Source organism: Caloenas nicobarica, chromosome 14 (genome assembly GCF_036013445.1).
Source record: "Caloenas nicobarica isolate bCalNic1 chromosome 14, bCalNic1.hap1, whole genome shotgun sequence".
NCBI lineage: Eukaryota > Metazoa > Chordata > Aves > Columbiformes > Columbidae > Caloenas > Caloenas nicobarica.
The window spans coordinates 13,684,708-13,703,503 of NC_088258.1; the positions used below are offsets into that span (position 1 = coordinate 13,684,708).

The window sequence follows — 18,796 nt, forward strand, 5'->3', positions numbered from 1 at the left end:
TTATTAACATGAAACAGCAAGAAGTGTGAGGAGTTGATGGTGAAAACCAGGGAGAGTTCGAAGATGGCCTACAGAGGATCTGCACTCCAGAAAACAAGAGCTACGCTAAGACATCCAGCGAGCTCAGAGAAAAGGCAATAGATCAATTTTATTTGGGACCATCGCCATCTACAGAGGTGTCAGGTAAAACACGGATCTGCGGTTATAAGAGTCGCAGCGCAGCTCCACCGGCACTTCTCCGGCCTCGGGCCCGCCTCCCCGCGCGCCGCGCCGGGCACGCCCCTCAGGCGAGCTCCTGGTTCCGCCGGGCCTGCGGGCCGCGCCTGCCCGCGCCCTCCCGCGGCGGGTACAGGCCGCGGCCCGGCCGAGGCGGGAAAGCGGCCGGCGGCGGCGCGGGGAGGCCCCGGCAGGTGCGTGTGCGGCGGGGCCGGGGCGGGCCGGGGTGAGGGAGCTCCGGCTGCTAACGGCGGGCTCCGAGGCCCGGGCCCGGCAGCGCCCGGAAAGGCCGGCCGGACCCGAGCGCGTTCGCTGGGCGCGGCGGGCGCCGCCGGGGCCGCCCCCTTTCCCCGCTGCAGCTGCTGCTCAGAGGCCTGACTCCCTTTAAAACCATAAGCGTGCTAGTTACTGTACTGTGTAAAAATGGTGTACTCCTAGCCTCTGCTTAGTGTCACGTTAACCGTTTTTTGCATAAAAAGGTTTCACCAGCAGGAGTTGTAAATGCTTCCCTTGGATCTAGTAGAAAAAGCTGTGAGCGGTCTTGCATTGCCCTCATGGCTATCAGTGCTGTTCGTTGCTGTGTAACAGGCCTCTGTGTGGAAATTACCTTTTCTAATACTGCCAAAGCTATTTCATGCACGTTGTGGATCAAAGACATTGCAAAGACTATGTAATAAACATTGAGGAAAAGCTAACATCCCCGTTTTCTGAATACAGTTCAGACCGGGAGAAAGAAGTGTGTGATCAGCTGGTTAAACAAGATGCACAGATGCACCTTGAATAAGGTTGTGCTGTGATTTCCCAGTGCTCCTGTCAATTTGGTTCTTCAGAGAGCTTCCTGTGGCATTTTTGTACATAATTAAGTAAACACATTATGAAATTGACAATATGTGCTGTAGAGATTTTTGGGAGAAAAGTGGTTTCGCAGTTAAATTCTGGAAGAGCAGCAGCTGTAATGATGTGTCACAAAAGCGGTGTGGTTTGGACACTGTAAGGAGGAGAAACACCCAGTCCACAGAAATGTGCTGCAAACCTGTTATGAAAAACTGAGGCTCTTCTAAAGAAGATTGCCTTGTTAGAAATGAGGCTACTGTGGCATAAGGGGAGCGCCTTTGTACTCCACTGGTTCAAATCTGTGTCTGACTCAGATTTTCTCAGCATCCACAGTCACCAGTGATTTGCTGGTTTCCTGGAAGCATCCTTTTATAGAAGAGACTTTTGCTTTTGTTCCTCTATTATATCATCAAAAGTGTTTTGTCTCACTTGCCATTAGAAAGCTATTGTCACGGCATATTATCCGAAGCTGTGCGGGAAATCGTCCTCTCTGCTCAGATCCTTCTTTGTTTATATAGGGCCTGAAGGCTTTGTTCTAGTGTTTGAAAATGTCCACCACTATCATAGTGGACATTACATCAGCTATTTATCTTCACCTGCATTTACACTTGTATTTCTGCAGACCATCATCTGTTAAGGCTTTGACCCAGTGTTCTGTTTTCTTACTCTAACTGTTTAACAGCATCTGGTAATGCAATGCAAAGTACACACAAATAGTGTTTCTGCAGCAAGGAAGTACTGTACAGATTAATCCTGAATTGCTAAACATAGGACAAGTCTTTCCTCTGATTGAAAACAAGAAAGGGACCTTCTTGCGAAGGAGAGAGGCTCATAGCATGTGCATTGAATCAGTTGCAATTTAATCGCCTGGAGCAGCACCTTTGCTGGGACTGAGCCTGTCTCATGACTGATCACAAAATGTGGCTGTGATTCGCTCCTCATGGTTTTGTTGGAGGGCTCAGGTTCTCTGTGCAAAGCATGGATAGTAAGGCCTTTCTTTAAGTAGCTTGGCCTGACATCTGCACGAAATAATCTCTTTATCTTTAAGTCAAAACTTTGTTGTAGGACTTCACACATAGTTCTCCTTTTTAGAACTAGATGTGGAGCAGGTCCTTTCCTCCAAGCCTGAGCCTAGGGCTGACTTCTCAGGAGCAGGTGTGAGAACCCTCTGCTTCCATGCTCATGCAGGGAGCAACTTCAGGATCCTTTTGCAGGTAAATATTTGTATCTTTGCTGTTTCTCATTTTCTTCCTAGTCTTTAAGTTACTGGTACTTCAACAGGAACTCTGAAGTGGAACCTTCTTTGTGGATATTGTTCAGATGTTTGAGCATTTGAGTCATAAGTTTCCTTTTTGTCAGTGCATCAATAAAGGCTTTAGTGAAACATCTTTGGTCATCGAGTCAAACCCCCACGCCAAAACTAAATTATTTCACATGCAGTATTAAGATTTGGGGAAGGAATGTGTTTTCTAGGGTCATTTTATAAAATGGGTACCTAAGACTTAAGCGTAACTAGTTCTTATATAGCTCTTTCAAGATGCATTACAAATCAGGAATGTTCTTACTGCCATCATATAGATGGAAAAGAATGGATGATTAGCTCAATGTACTCGATGTACATTTGGTACAAATAATGTAGATATAAAGAAAAAATCCAAACTGCAGATGATTTTGAATCCTTATGCCCATTTCCTAATCTGTGTTTGTGGCCTCTCTAAATGCTGCCTTGGTTAACTAAATGCTGGCCTGGTTAACTCAAATCTCAGGAGGCTGAGCCTGCTAACGTACATCTTTAGTATTATATTTAACATTTGCTTTCATTTAATACGCAAGTTTGGCACTCAGTAAAAATTACAGCTAGAATGGGGGGTGGGGAGAGGAGGGGAAACAGAATGAAACAAAATGGTTTAAGAGAGTCAACCAAAATGGAGCATAATTTTGCTGTGAAGACTTTTGGGGGTTTTCATGACTTTTTGTCACTATCCCTCATTTTTATCTTCCTTGTTCTTTACAGAAGGATGAGTAAGTTTTATTCCAAAAAGCTCAAGATGTCCAGTGGGCAGTAGGAGCGAGGACTGGAATTGCAAGGACGAGATTATACCCCCAGCAGTCAGTAAGGTGATAAAACCATTCATTTGGCCATACTTTTGAGGTGTTAGTAGGATTGCACATAGTGTCAAAGTCTGTCTGTGGAGTGAGTGACTTTACAGTATATTAGTTCCTGCCTGCACTCTTCTTTCAAGAAGGGTTTTTTTGCCTGCTCTTCCCACTGTTTCCGGGAAGCTATACAGTACTAACTTAATTCTGGTTACTAGTAGGTTAGACTAACAGGAAAGATGGATGGAAATCCTTCCTGCTGAGAACTCATCGAAGGATCTGGATTAAAATAGAGTGTCTGTGTATGAGGTTATGGAACAAATAGACAACAGGCAGGAACAAGTTGCCAAATCAGATGAAGCCCCCAGGGACAGTGCTGCTAATGATGGTCTCAGCAGCAAATCTGTCGCTGCTCTCTAAAGAGGGTTCTTGGTGAAATCTGTGGACTGCAGACCTGGAAGTTTGACCACCACCAACTGAATTAGTAGAAGATATAGCAAGGTAGAATTGATGGACACCTGCGTAAATATTACATAGTGCAGGAGAGCCAGTATGGCTATTGTAGAGGAAAGTCATGCCTTAAAAAAATGCTGGAATTCTCTGAAGGTCTAAAGTATGTTAAGAGGTCTGGCTTACAGTCTGTACTCAGATTTCAGGAAGCTTTTAAACAGGAGCTCTCACCTGAGCAGCCCTTGACATAAAAAGGGTGTTCCCTGTCATAAATAAACAGTGCAAAGATAGGAGAGAGGATGTGAGTAAATGGGCAGCCCTTGTGGCAGCTGGAGGTCACCACTGGGGTGCCACAGGGATGTTTTGTAAATGACCTGGGAAAACAATACTTTCAGCTGGCTTTACGTTATTTGAGGTGGTAAAGGAGAGGGCTAAGGGTGAAGAATGGCAAATGTAAACTGATTCTTGTGGGTGGGCAGCAGTCCTAATTTCACACAATTTTTTGGAGCTGTAATAACTAATTCTGTGAAGCTTTCTTCATCAGTAAAGTCTCAGTTTGGACTGTTTTACACAGGCTCAGGGAAGACTGCATAAGCTCACAGTTGCTGACTACACCGAAGCTGTGCCTGGTTCAGAAGGTTCTGGTCTAGAGCTGTGGAGGATATGGGAAGCAGCACTGTGTGCTTATTCTGTTCTTCTCAGGGCTCCTGCTTTTGACCCTGCTGGAGAGCAGGATACAGGGAGAGGTGTCCTTTGGTCTGATCCAGCATTGACCCTGCATATATTCCCACATAAAATCTGTACAACTGGGAACTGGTACAAGGAGTTGTCTTTCCAGGAGTGGCAATGTGTTCACATGTACACTGCTTTATCATGCTATCAGAAAGACTATGTGTGTGAAGAAAACTTTGCAGCTGCCAGGTATCGGAACCTGTGAACCGAAAGTACATGCAAATTACTGGTGGGATTTTTTTTTTACCTCCTTGTAGTGAAAGCTCATTAAATACATAAGGAAATACCTACAAATGCAGTCTCATTAGATGGATTAAAGAAGCCTGTGCAGACTCAGTTGTGCCTTGACTGTGGGGGTATCTGCTGCAGAGCTGTATTTTACACACATTTTCAGTGTCGTTCTGGTTCTGGCTTGCAGGGTCCCTAAACACTTGCCTGAGACTAGCCCAGCAGCCCTGAACACTTTAGGCACTTGTGCAGTCTTATTCAGCTCTTGATCTTCCTTTTCTGGCTTCCATATCATTTTTTGTGCATGTGTACACACATGTGCTTAGCAGCTTGTAGCTACTTTGGTTACAACCAGATTAGTAAAAATGTGATTAAACTCACAGCTGATTCTAATTTGAGGCACAGAAGTAGAATTTGTTTACTATACAAGCAAGAAAATCTAGATAGAAAGGAAGAGTTTCAGAATTTGTGTGTAGACTTGCATGTGAAGAGATTGTGTCTCTTCCCAAGGTCATGGGGCTTTGGCACTTGGTAGGTACTGTCTTCTACACTGTGTGTTTTCATAGGCAAGAAGAGATTTGTATATACAAGCAACATCCTTTATAGAAAGTGCAGACAGGCTTTGAGGCGTAGAGTTTTATGTTTCATATCTTGGTATGAACAAGCAGGGGGACAAAGGGTAAACGGGTTTTTCTAGGTTTCTGAGATGCTATTGCAGTCCCCTCATTCCTTGTGTTTGCTTTTAAAGCAGTTGTATCTCTATGTGACCCATTTCTCAGGACTACAAGGCCGTTTCCTACTGCTGTTTCTAAGGAGAGTTGGAGATGCTGAGATCTGTGTAGGATCGGCCCATAGCAAAGAAATTTCAAGTGCCCTAAGGCTGCCAGTGAGATTATTTACATGAGAGCGCTTGCAGCTTTTAAGAATTACTTAATTGGAAAGGCAATAGGTGCCAAGCAACTCAGAGCCTGTTTCTGATGTCACATTCCATAAGAGCACGAATTACCAAATGAGTTAATGCTCCACTCCAATTGGCCATGTTTTCAGCATGGCTTTATGTACGGCTGATGAACTGGAAGTTCCAGTTAATACTGTCAGAGGAGTCTGGAGGTGCTGTCTTCAGCGTGGAGCGTTCCCTTGACTGAGTCTTTCAGAGGGTCAGTCAGACGTGGGGCAGTGTTCCTCCTCCGTCCCTTCCTTCCTGCAACCCCTTTTGCTATTCACACACTTTCTCCTGGACAGGACTCTCATTTGCGAAGCCCACCAGGCAGCTTTGTCTGAGACAAGCTGGTGACTTCTGACAAAATCTTCTAATGATTCCCGCCAGGTGAAAGCCACAGTTCAGAGCAGAATTCCTGGCACAGAGCTGGCCGTTCTTGTGGCAAGTCTCTGACATCGCTGAATTATTGCAATAAAGAATTAGATGTCCAGAAAAAAAATAAACACATCCCACCTCTCTGCCAGTCATGCCAATGTGATTTTGTTTTTGCTGCCTGTTTTTATGTGTTTGTGTCTGGATTCTTCTGAAGTGAAATGTAACACTGCTGGGGAACCTGGCACTGGTGACCCAGAGAATAGCAATGCTGAATTCATTTCAGTGGAGTTCAAGAAAAGTATTGCTCGTGGATGTTTCTTTGTGAGAAAGATAAAGATTGTTTTTGATGGCGGAAGTTTTTGTAGTCATTTTTAAAAGCTGACGATGTGGTGAAATATAAGTGGCAATAGCTACTTATGTGTATACCCCTTGCAGGTTAAGCTGTATATAGGATTCTTTCTCCATGTCTAATTACGTATGATGTTGAACCTTTGCTTTTTTCCCTTATATCTACGTGTGGTAGAATTTCAGAACTGATGAAGCATCTTCTGAAACCTGGTGTCTTTGCATTCTCTTCTAAGAGTACTTTTTCGAGGCTGACACTTTTAATATTTAGTGCCAATGGGGAAATTTTACAAGTTTGGTTTCAGCTTTTTGTTTATTCAGTACAGTAAAAGTGCATTCCACACTATTTTCATAGCCTTTTGTATAAAAAGGGCTAAAAACCATGTCCAGCAATGCCCCAGCTGGGCAATGGTCTTTTGCTAGACCAATAGAAAACTGTGAATTGTTGATGCACTGTTGATATCGTGATTGTCAGCTCCAAAATCCCTTGGCATATTTCGAAGTGCTTTATACAGGGAATAAGTGTCTGTTCCTGTTTGACAGGTATAAAGGCTGTGGCACAGAAAAAGAAACATTGACTTTTTGAAGCTCGCATAGTAAATTGGTGGCGGACCTAGAAGAACAATCACAGGTTACGTAGTTGCCTCAAATACACACTGTTGACTGGGACAGACTATTCTTCATCTTCCTGGTAGGCTGAATTTAAAGCTTATTTTGTGGGGGTTCTAACACAAACATTTCTACAGCATGATAAACAAGTTTGTCTCTGTGGCTGTAAATAGGGCATCTCCAACTCAAATGGTCTGTGTCCTGTGGAGTTTTAGATTCTGATCCAGTTACATTCCTGTTTAAAGTGATTGATACATCACTTCTATGGACTTTCCAAGTCAGCACAATTTTTGAGGTGGTTGTTTCCAATTTTTTCTGTCCACTCAAAAGATTACATTAGTTCTAGGTTAAAAGTACATAGTACTGGTTCGTCTTTGTTTTCTGTGTCTGAATTTCCTAACCTAACAGCAAACTTATTTTTACTGCTAAGTGGAGCAGAGTTGATTTTTATCCACAGTGCTTAAAAGATAAATACTCAAACTGCAGTTTTCTATTTGCAGATCAGCAGAACCCAATATTTGCCCAGCCTGATGTAGACACAGCTAAATCTGTCACTTGCTTCTGTAGTTTGCCTAGCTTGTCCAATTAGTTATAGCTTTCAGACTCATTGTTACGGATAGATGTGTAAAAACAGGAGTTTGTGAAAATGAGTTACTTTTAAATAAGCTTTGTATTCCTGATTATGTTTTTATCAATTTTCTAGAACTATGCCAAGAAAAAGAAAGCTGTTGGCTCAGTTAAGTGCTCTCCAAAGCAACTCCAGCTTCCCTCCTTTTGACACCTTGGAGAACCCAAATGCCACGCCTGGTGGGGATTCTTCTCCAAAAAGCAGCAAATATTTTACTATAGAGAAAAAAAATTCTTCCCAGCTAGAAGCAGATTTTTTCAACCAGCCCTGTGTTAGTCTGGCCAAGGCCTTTCTGGGACAGGTAAGACATGAACACTGAGATTACCGTACCAGGAGCATGTGCTAGCTAATAACTTCATGTAAAAGGGTAAAATTTTTTTTTTTTGCCATTTGACTCCAAGGCTGTGCTATTTTAGGAATACAGCTCTCGTTCCTTCTCTTCTTAAGTTCAGTGGAATTTAAAGACTAGTAGCCAAATCTATTTTGGATGAAGTCAGAGGAGTAATTTTCCAGGTTTAGTTTGTCACATTTCGGAATTAGTTTTTTATAGAGTTTGTCTCCCTTTTTTTCTGGTTTGCTGAAATGTATGTTTGCTGTTTGTGGTTTGAAGTTTGTTGCAGGCCTGTTATTTTCCTTTCAGGTATTTATTTGGTTTTGGCTCTTGCTTAGCCCAGCGGAAAGTAATGCTCTGCAGTCAGCAACATCTTCCCTGCCTCTGTTTTTCTATCCTGTGATGCTAATAGCATGGCAGGCCCTTGGCCTTTCTTCACCAGTATCCACTGTGCTCGAATATTTCATTCATACCTGCAAGTTCAGCAGACTGCTGATACTTTCTGTTCTGCTGCCCTGTATGCTTTGAAATTTATATCTCATACTGCCTGCTTGTATTTTTGTGAATAACTCATAGTACGCACGGTGAGCTCTGGATCAGTCACCTTTCTGAGGTTATTAACACAAACCTGCGAGGCGAGGAAGCGCGGGCACCAGCGTGGAGACGTTCTAGGACTCCACAGTCCCACAGTTAAACTCACTTCACTCTGAAAACTGCTATTCCTGTCTTTTGTTTCTGGGTTTTTGAGCCATTACCTGTTCATGAGAGGACCTTCTCCCTTATCGCATTGCAGAAACTCTGAGGAATCTTTGGACCTTGTGGAAAGCCTTTGGAAATCAGAGTGAGGGAAATTAAACCTGTCTCTTCTGCTTAGTGAGTCCTTCAAAAAACTGTTTCCATGGGAGGGAGTTCCTCCGGTGTTTTCCCTATAAATAAAGTTTCAGTCTGGGACCTCCTAAATGCGGTTACAAAATGTGTTTTTAGTTTCACTGCTATGGTCTTATCTTCTCTGATTATTTTTATACCTTTATTGTCTACAGGGTGAACAGACTCTCTGGGTTCTCATTAGTTTAGATAACTTTAGGAATTTGTTCCACAAACTGTTAGTTTTGGCCTGTCAAACTGTGTCTAGATTTTTTTATTATTATTTTCTAAAGATACTGTCTTGCTTGCAGCTGATGCTTTTGCTCTACTTTTTAATCCTGCTGGGTTTTTTCTGGTCTGTCTTAACCTCTCTCTGATACCCGATGTGTGCTTGCTATCTTTATAGACATCCTGCTAATGGCTCGTGTTTCCAGCTTTAACCTTTGGCTGCCTTTTTAAAGTTCTTCCTAACAAGCTTTCTCACTTTATGTAGTTTCCCCTTTTTGCTGGACCTTAATTCTTGTGGAAGGACACTGACCTTTATACTTCACAGTCATGATAAAACCTTGTTTTTCAGGGATAAGTCTTTGGAAAAGACTTTGCATTTTGCTCTGGATCAGTGTGAGAGTTTAGTCTTTTCTTGTGAGAAAACATCATTTGATGGTGTCTAAAAAACCATTGCCTGTGTCCTGTCCTACTGTGATACTTACTTGGTCTACATGAGAGTACCTGAAGTTGCCCAGTACTGATGCATTTTTTTGTTACCTTAATTACTCCAGTATCATTATGCATTCAGTTACCATGGGCAGATGATATTTTACTCCTAATTCAATACTTTTCCTACTTAGCCATAGAATTACAAGCCAGATGATTTATATCTTTAGATTTTCTTTAAAATATAACTCCCGGTCTCCCATGACTCAGTGTATTCTCTCGTTTTCTTAGAATTATAACTCTAACGGTAATTTAGTGTTTCATTAATTATCCTCTTTCTACCAAATTTTGGAAGTGCTTGGTATATTAATATTGCTTAAATTAAACGTGATACTTGAGTTCGTGGAAACAAACAAATACCCCAAAACATACACGCAATAAATGGCCTCTCAAAATGAACTGTCGTAACACCAAGATACATAATGAGAAATAAAAACCTCTATAAAATAGTTTACTGTGAGGTATTGTGAATGATCACCATTTTTTAACTGTTTTAACCATCCATATTTGGTGTGTCTGAAAGAGAAATGTGGCCACATGGGTGTGTTTTTGGGTGTCTACAGGCAGTTGCTAAATACCAGTGCTTTTCTGAAGTCACTGCCTTTTCCACAAAAACAATAAACTGATTGTTTTCAATGATTTGAGAAGTGCTGTAGGGAAACCAGGATACACCAGAGCTGCAGCACTGGCAACTGTGCTGGAGCATCCATACTGGGTTGGGTAATAACTGCATCAGCAAGCCAGCACAAACATCTGCTAGGAATTAAGCTTTGTTTTTTGAAGGTCATTTTTGAATGGCTGGTTTTCAAATATGGAAGTGCTGAATATAGTATAATTAACCTGATAGCTGTTGCCTGAATGAGACTACTACAGTATTTCCTAAACACACGTTAAGTAAAATAAGAAGTTTAGAAATCAGGTCAAACCACAAGAAACTTTGTACAAAGTTTAGTGATTGTTTTATTTTTAAAGATAATTTTTTCACTGTCATGTTTTTTGTTCCTCTGCATCTGCTTTGTTTTATTTAAGGAGGTACCAGCAGCAAGGAACACACTGTAATAACAGAGATGTGCTGGTGTCTGCCTGAAGCCAGTTCCCAGCTCTCCTGCTCTGCCTCTCTCTGTGCTGCAGAAAGTACAGAACTCACGTCGATACTCGCCCTGGTCAGGATTATCTGTGGTTAGGGACTAGGACTCATTTGAAACATCTCTATTGAGAAAGACTATCTCATAATAGGAGTTATTTAAGTGTGCCACGGTCATATTTCTTCTAATCTAAAGATTCATGATTCTTCAAGGTTGATATTGGTGATGCTTTTTTGCCTTAAACCTGGTGGATTGGGGTGGACAGTACAGACAATAACCACAAAAGCAGCTCTGTGGTTTTTATTGTATATAGGATCATAAATTGGTTATGATGCTGCCACATCTAGACACTCTGGGCATTTTGTGGGCTGAACGACAGGCAGGAAATTATTGTCTTGGGCTGTGACCTGGACAGTAGAAGCTGAAGAAGTTGACGTTAGTTTACAGACCAGATGCTGGATGGAGAGGAGAGCGGGCAGCACCATCAGGTCCTTTTTTCCAGCTTTGTTTCCACAGCTCTTGCATTCTGGTTTATTTTGCACAAAAGGTTGCTAACTGATGCACTCTGACCTCTCTTTCAGATTTTAGTTCGCAAACTTCCTGATGGCAGAGAACTCTGGGGAAGGATTGTTGAAACAGAAGCTTATCTGGGTGGGGAAGATGAAGCTTCCCACTCAAAAGGTGGGAAGCAAACTCAACGAAACGCAGCGATGTTCATGAAACCGGGAACTCTGTATGTCTATCAGATCTACGGCATTTATTTCTGTGTGAATGTTTCCAGCCAAGGTAAGTTGAGGCCGCAAGAGATTTAATCCCTACAGTGTCGGGCTGATATTTCAAGCTACGCTTGCCTTGTTGCAGTCACTCGTGAGCTCCCTGTGGCTCTGTAAAGTCAAAATAGCACAGAACAGTGGATAGATGGTGAATTATCGATCAGCCTCACAAGCAGGACATGTCTCCAGCTGCACAGTGACCAGCCCGGTGGGGTTTGGTTCCAGCCAGGTGAGCTGTTGAGGCACAGAAATAAAGACCAGGGACTGAAGGAGAATCTTGATGGGATGGAGCTTTCGGTTTTGATGACCTGGGCTGCTGCCTGATTCATGTGATTCAGTGAACTTTATTCCTTGAAAGTGGTGATGTAGAAGTAAATTTGCAGTCCAGTGACAGCCTAAATCTTGGTGTCTGCTGTCATGACAAGAAACTCTTCTGTCTCCCACCTTTATCTTCAGAAGCCATAAATGTTGAGGAAAATAAAAAGGACTGAGATGTTCTAAGTTTAAGCAAGGAGTCAGTGTAGGAGCATTTTAGCTGCTTTGCTATATCTTAAAACAACAAAAAAAAACCCAGATCAAAATACTCAGACTGTTACAGAATCTTCAATCTTCTTTTATTATTCTCAAGATAATATAATCAACGCCTCATCAAATTATTCTGGAATCTACTGAGACTCACCTTCAATAGCTCCTCTTAACATGCAAGTGTTGCTTCTAAAACTTTTTTTTTTTCTTTCTTGTAAGAATGAGTGTTTGCCTTGCAATAAAGCTATTAGTTAATTAGATACCTTGAAATGGCAGCAGGTATTTCTTAGATACTCCTTTTGCTAGAAAGAAATTCTCAAAAATAATTTCTTTTTTTTGCCATTTCAAAGATACAGCTTAAAAAAACCCACTGCTGGTGTATTCCTAAGTGGAAAGCAAATGATGTAACAGTGACCATGAATCCTCAGGTTCTGGCCTTTGGAGAGGAGCCAGCAGAACAGAGCCGGGTGCTGCTGCGGGGGAAGAGCCCGGCTCTAAATGGAGGTCTGGAGTCTGGTGGATGAACACATGGGAATTTAATTACATTGTCGCTGCCAAATCTGTCCAGATAATGAAAGCAGAATGGTTTGTTTTTCAGGATGGGATTCTTACTGTTTGAAATGTTAGGAATAATAATTTTTATTTTAAAAAAAAGATGTTTAGCCTTTACATTCTAAAAATATTTGAAATTTATACTTTGGGAAATTTTGCCTTATATGCCTGCTTAGAATTTTATAGCAAACCAGTTAAAGAGCTCACTGTTGCGATGAATTTAGTTGGATTTTTTGTTACAAACGTATTGTGCCACACGCAGCTGTGCTGACACCAAGCAGAGCTGCCACTACCAGCTTTGTCAGGGACACGGTGCAGTAAATAGCGTTGGCTGTGCGTGTTGTGTGTAACAGACGCATCTACGTAAGTGGGATTTACTCCTTTAGCATTTGCCCATGTGCAGATGTGTTGAAAGAAAGAATCTGAGGAGGAATCATAACCTGAGATGCTTCTCTCATCTTAACATAGATGGAGAAGCCTGTCCTGTCGTTTAGTCTGAGCGAAGGATTGAGGAACTAGTCTGTCATGGTGACACTGATGCACTTGAGTAGAAAGCAGAAGCATTTCATTCTCTGGATATGGGACAGATCTTGGAAACATTGTTTTGAATCTGGCTGTGGCTGTGCAGAAAACACAAGGAAACACTGGCAAAAAAAAAAAATCTGTTGTGGCATAGCTTGGTCCTTCTTAGTAGCGCAGACCACGCTCTGCTTATAGCATGGACTTCTGATGTAATAGGTACCATCATCTTTGTGCAGGGAATTTGATGCGAAATATCTGAGTACTTCAGGGTCTCCCTGGGCATACTGTGAAAACCTGAGTGACTGACCAGGAGACTGTAAAAGGAATATGAACTTATTATTTCTGAAGGTGTTCCTTGGAAAGACTGAAGACAAATTACTGAGAGAACACAAAATGCTTTTCATTTTCAAAGGGCACATCTCCTGTGATGTCCCCGAGCTGCAGCATGATTTTCTTGGATTTTGGCAGTGCAAAGTTGCAGACCACCAGGAGATAAACAGTGGAGAACATGGAACAGTTGCAAACTGGAGCAATGGGGAAGGGGAAAGGTCTTTGGGGGTTCTCTGGTGTCTTCAAACACACACAAATTGACCCCATCTTAAGCCATTTCAATTTTCACCTGGATGCATGTTAGCAAAGTCCATACTGAGTGACATGAGAATTGGGGGAGAACCTGAAGTTGATTTCAGAGAAATCAGTTCTAGGGATTTTTCCAAATGGCTCTTGAAAGATGTTTCTGTTTGGCCATCGGGTGGTTTGCATCAAAATACTCATGCAATCATACTCTGATTTTTAACAAAGCATTTATTTCTGGAGACTGTTGGAACAAGCACATAGATTTAACTGAGATCTAGTGTGGTTTTAGGCAGTTTATTAAAGTTAGCACAAACTAATAATCACAAATGAATTCTTAGCTGACTTAGATTAATCTATCTAGTTTTGTAGTGTAGGTAAGTCCCTGTGCTGCTTAAATTACAGGATCCTTGTGGGAGGAAGGTGAGCAGTTCAAAGAACCAATATCCGCTTAAGTAGAATCATAGAATCGTTTTGGTTGGAAGAGACCCTCAGGATCATCGAGTCCAACCATAACCTAACTCTGGCACTAAACCATGTCCCTGAGAACCTCGTCTACACATCTTTTAAACCCCTCCAGGGATGGTGACTCCACCACTGCCCTGGGCAGCCTGTTCCAGTGCTTCACAACCCTTTCCGTGAAGAATTTCTTCCTAATACTGGCTGTGACTGCGGTCCTGCTGCTGCTCAGCCATCGAACTGAGTGACCGTAGAGCTGATTTGGAGCTGTCCTGTTGGAGGATGGAGCTCAGAGCGCTGCACTGTCCCTGTGCTGCCTCTGCCTTCTTGGCACAGACACTGCACCGGGCTGTCCAAGACACGCGCGCTCTTGGGACCAGGCAAGCAGCATGAATTGGATTGTTAAAGCGGCAAAAAGTAATTTAACACTGACTTGAATCATGCTGGGGCCTTCCTGGTCCTTAATCAGCTCAGGATCTGAGGCCTCTATGAGATGTGCAAAGCTTTATACGCTGCTCATACTCGCTCCCCTCTGCTTAGCTTGTCAAGAGTGAGGTATTGGCTCATGAGACACTCAGGCTCTTCAGAGCTCTCTTGATATGTAACCTTGCAGCATCATCTGTTTTATTATAATACCAGGTGGAATAAACCTTCTCTCCTGTTTTCTGTATTTGGCTTAAGCCTTCAGGCTTAAGACTTCAGGCTCAGCATTATTCCTCGGGGACAGGAAAAGGTGTTTCACCACCAGAGCTGTGCTGGGAGAGGCGCTTGGTAGAGAGGCTACAAAAGCACAGACTCGACCTTGTGAGCCACCACCACAGCAGCGTCCTCAGCAGCATGTGTGTCCCAGCCCAGCCCGACGCTGCCAACAGACACCAGCAGCGCTTCAGCTGCAGCTTCTTGTTTTGTCACTTTGCTGGGGCATGAGGTTGTGGCTGTTGGCACGTTCAGTCAAGTTCACTTGACTGCATCTTTGTGTTCATAAAATCATAGTGAGCCAAAGGGTGGACTCCAGTATTTTTTGTCGCTGAGGAAGGGGAAATCTTTGTGCACATCACTGAGATAAAGCTGCATCACGTGGGATTTTACTGTGAGAGGTCGTCCCATTACTGGGTCAAATACTGCTACTGCCTGAGGCCATGGCGAGCATCACTACATTGTTTTTTTGGAGAAATCATAGATGATAGAGGAAGAAAAGTTTATAGAAAAAATTAGAACCAATGTCTTTCAGTGTGTATGAATCCTACAGCATACCCTGAGCAACACAATAATCTTAGTACAAGGAGCTTTCCCCGGGGGTTAAGAGGGACGTCAGGGTTCTCTCACTTCAGGAAGAGGGTAAATGCCAGTCAAGCTTCTCTTTGACTTTGCTGTGATTTGTTTCTCTGGAAATTGCCAAGGTGTGCATTTTGCTGCCAGACTTGAAAGAACAGCTTGTAAAATCGAGATCCCAGTGATGCTGTACCCAGGGTCACACCGCATAGACTTCCCCCTGACTTTCGCATCCTAGACTGAGACTTTGAAGGAGTGTTTCGGGAGCAGTGAGTCAGATGGGTGGAGAGAGGAGAAAAGTTTCTTCTCTCCAGTGGCCAAGAGCTGTTTCCAAGAATGGGAACTGGAGCCATTCCAGGGAAGGAGCAGCAAGCTGCGCAGTGGGGGTGTGGGACTTCCCTGTCGTTTTATGATTTCTAGCTGCTCGGGGAGAGAATTGGCCTCTGCGGTGTTAGATCCCGGCTTTTAGCTCTGAATGCTACTCATTGTACGGAGCCACTCGCAGGCATGGGAGGCAAATGTTCGGTATCTCTGGCCTGGCGCTGTTGCTGCTGGCGTGTCAGTGGCTGTGGCCCTGTCGGGCAGACGCTGAAGCCCAGTAACCCCTGAGAGCAAACTGCTGCAGGGGGGGAGAAAGGCTGGCTGAAGCACTCTGGCAGGCAGGAGTTGAGTCAGAAGGATTCGGCTACTCTGTAGTAGTTAAAATAAAACTTCTGATGCGCAAGTGTGCTCGGGAGGACCCAAACATCAGCCCAGGGGTGTGGGGACAGATGGGGACAGAGAGGCAGTAGCTCATTGTGGCACCTCTGCACTCTCACCCTGCCTGCTGTCGCCACCTCTTCCCAAAGCTCGTGTGTTGCTCTCACATTCAGGGGCTGCTGGCTCGGAGCAGAGAGCAGGGTCTGTGTTGCAGACAGATAGAAAGAGCGCGAAAACTTTGTGGTGGAAATGCAGAAAGCAGTCAGAGGCAGAAGTGGCAGGTACCCCCTGCCCCAGCTCTGCCGATGCTCTAGCAGCACCTGCAGTTTCTCTAAGTGCCTGTCTCTCTTCACATGAACTTCCAAGGACTCGGTTCAATTCAAGCGTAACCACGGTTTCCACTTGCGTTTGTGGTGGATGAAAGCAAGGAGTGTAATTAGCGATTGCTCAGAATCCCACAGTTGGTGAGTAAGGCAGCAGCCCGATGCAAAGGGTGTTTCTTTGTGCACGGATAAAAAGCAGAATTAGGACATGGAGCATGTTCTTAAAAATCTAAAATGACCTTTGAGCTCTAAATCACTGTAGTACAGGGAGGCAGCTTTTGGCTGCCAGATTAGCATCAATCCCCTTGCTCAGGGAAGGGAGTGCTGGGAACAGATTGCTGGCAGCTGCTGGAAATAACTCTGTTGACTTCACAGAGCTGAACTGAGGGCAGTGGGGGCTCTGAGCAGGTTCAGGGCAAGAGCCACACCTCAGAAAACCAGAAATCAGGTCCTGGGTTGATAGGCTCAGCTGGGAGCCCAGAAAGGTAATTTAGTGTGGGATTTGTACAAAATATGACAAGGATTCTATTTTTGGAAACTGCAGGTCCTTGGGGATGTGTCTGTGCCTAGAAAAAAAGCCTCTGCCAGGCGGGAGCGTGGCTCCAGATGTTTGGGGCTGGGGAGGGGATTCTTGCGGAGCAGCAGACGCTGGCGGGGAGGAATGTGGTGGGCGGCCCCAGCACAAGGGGAGCTGTGTGGGGCAGCACACAGGCTGCTTCACCAGGCTCTCTGCTCGCCCACTCAAGGTCAGGAGAAGACCTTCCTTGCTGTCCAGTGGAAAATACCAAGGAAGTGTTTATATCCCACTTTGGCTGGAGATCCTTGTCACAGGGGAGTGTCTGTGCTCAGAGTTGTATCTTTGCTTCACTGTCACCAAAATCAGGGAGGGCAGCTGCTTACAGCTGTGAGGGGCTGGAGTTCCCTCAGGCTCCTGACAGGGTGGCAAATCGCATTTGAAAAGAGAATCTGTCAGTTTTCTTCACTTCTTGCCATAGAAAGTTCTTCTCTGCTGAAGTGATGCTCCCAGGGCCTTGCATCCCACAACCAGAGATGGTGCAGCCCCATCCTGCCCCAGGTCCCCATCTTGTGAGAGCTTCCCCGGCACAGGGCTCGGATTGCTCTCTGGTGTAGCCGTTACCTAAAGCCGGGGCCACCCCCCGCTGTCACAGCTCCAGCTGGGCTCCCGCAGCAGCACCGGCAGCAGCCGCTCCCAGCACCTGCAGCTCCTGCCCAGGTTTCTCCCTGTCCAGCCTCACTCTGGCAGCATCCAGACTCACTCCTCCTCTCTTTTGTTAACTGGAGTTCTTGTAATCAGAGTTTATTATGAATCCTCTGGGTCTGGGAGCAGCTTTGGGTAGCTGTGCCAAAACTGAACCATATGTGTATTTATTCCTGACCATCGTGCTGACATAAGAAAAACCTCTTGCCCTCTGGCAAGCCTTGGAGCAGCAGCTAGACGTAGGAACATCAAGAAGTGGGGCTGGGGAAGAGCAAGTCAGCACTGGTAGATAAAGGACGCAGAGCTATGGGACGTGGGACATGCAGAAAAGGGAAGAGAGTGCACTGACCACGGGTTAGGGGCTGACTCCAGGGCCTGGCACGTGAAGCAAAACAGCCTGAGAGAAGGACAGACCCTGTAGTTGGGCGCTGCGGCCGGTTCCCTGCTCCATCAGGCTAAGCTGAGCCACAGCTAAAGCGCTTCTGCTGGGGCTGGAGGCGGAGATGTTCTTCACCAACAACCCTGTACTAACACGTGGTTCTTGTTCTGCGCAGGGGAAGGGGCTGCAGTGTTACTTCGCTCTTTGGAACCTCTTCAAGGTTTAGATGTGATGCGAGAGCTGCGCAGCGCGTCAAGGAAGGGACCCACGAAGGTGCTGAAGGACTGGCAGCTGTGCAATGGGCCCTCCAAGCTCTGCCAGGCATTTGGCATTGATAAGGCTTTTGACCAAAGGGACCTGACTCAGGATGCAGCCATCTGGATGGTACCTGGACATGACCCACCAGGGGAGCAAGACGTGGTGACCACAACAAGGATTGGTATCGGCAACAGGGGAGAGTGGGCACAGAAACCCCTCAGGTTTTATTTACGAGGAAACAAATTTGTGAGTGTTGTAGATAAGAAAACAGAGAGAGAGATGGCAGCAATGGGACAGGTCTCCTGCAGTTGATGAGTCTTGTAAGTGTGCCACCAGCCGGGACCTGAGCTGTGCTCTGTATGACAGCCTCGGATGGCTTGGAGGATTTTAACAATAAATGTACTTTATCACAACAAATGGGGCAAGGTGGAATTTTATTTGTGGGGCAGACTGCATTGGGTCTCCCTTGGGTTGGTTTTGGACGTTGAAGGCCACTTTCTCCCTTGCCAATGGATCTAGGCCTCATTAAGGGGGATGAGTGGAGAAGGCTCCCAGCGCTGACGTGTGGTGCTGCTCCCCTCAGCCCTGGCCCCAGCAGAGGCCATCGCTTGGTTGCTGCACGGAAACAGTCAATAAGCAGATGGCAGCAGGGCTGGCTGAAAGGGGCAGAGCTGGGATAAGAGCAGGCAAAGGGGGATCTTACTGTTGGCTACAGCTGCCTCATGGGAGGCAGCAGATGACAGAGCCAGGCTGCTGTCAGACAGGATGAGAGGCAATGGGCAGAAGCTGGAAAA

General features: G+C 44.8%; 1 protein-coding gene across 3 annotated transcripts; it reads left to right on the forward strand.

The window, feature by feature from the left end:
* The first annotated feature begins 281 nt into the window (after positions 1-281).
* MPG (N-methylpurine DNA glycosylase) lies at positions 282-18,413 on the forward strand. Of its 3 annotated transcripts, XM_065644735.1 has the most exons (7): positions 282-410; positions 2,143-2,264; positions 3,065-3,168; positions 6,761-6,908; positions 7,530-7,755; positions 11,030-11,234; positions 17,920-18,413. In XM_065644735.1, exons 5-7 carry the CDS (start codon positions 7,534-7,536, stop codon positions 18,312-18,314), a joined length of 822 nt encoding a protein of 273 aa, XP_065500807.1. In that variant the 5' UTR covers positions 282-410; positions 2,143-2,264; positions 3,065-3,168; positions 6,761-6,908; positions 7,530-7,533; the 3' UTR covers positions 18,315-18,413. The 3 variants fall into 3 exon arrangements, with proteins under 3 accessions (XP_065500807.1, XP_065500808.1, XP_065500809.1); XM_065644736.1 differs by lacking the exon at positions 2,143-2,264; XM_065644737.1 differs by lacking the exons at positions 2,143-2,264; positions 3,065-3,168.
* Positions 18,414-18,796: the final 383 nt, after the last annotated feature.

What these genes read in the sequence shown, in the direction of transcription:
- MPG (XM_065644735.1), top strand. Translation starts at nt 7,534, where the DNA reads ATGCCAAGAAAAAGAAAGCTGTTGGCTCAGTTAAGTGCTCTCCAAAGC. An exon ending in CCAAGGCCTTTCTGGGACAG is followed by an intron (nt 7,756 to 11,029) that starts GTAAGACATGAA and finishes CCTCTCTTTCAG; the next exon opens with ATTTTAGTTCGCAAACTTCC. An exon ending in TGTGAATGTTTCCAGCCAAG is followed by an intron (nt 11,235 to 17,919) that starts GTAAGTTGAGGC and finishes TGTTCTGCGCAG; the next exon opens with GGGAAGGGGCTGCAGTGTTA.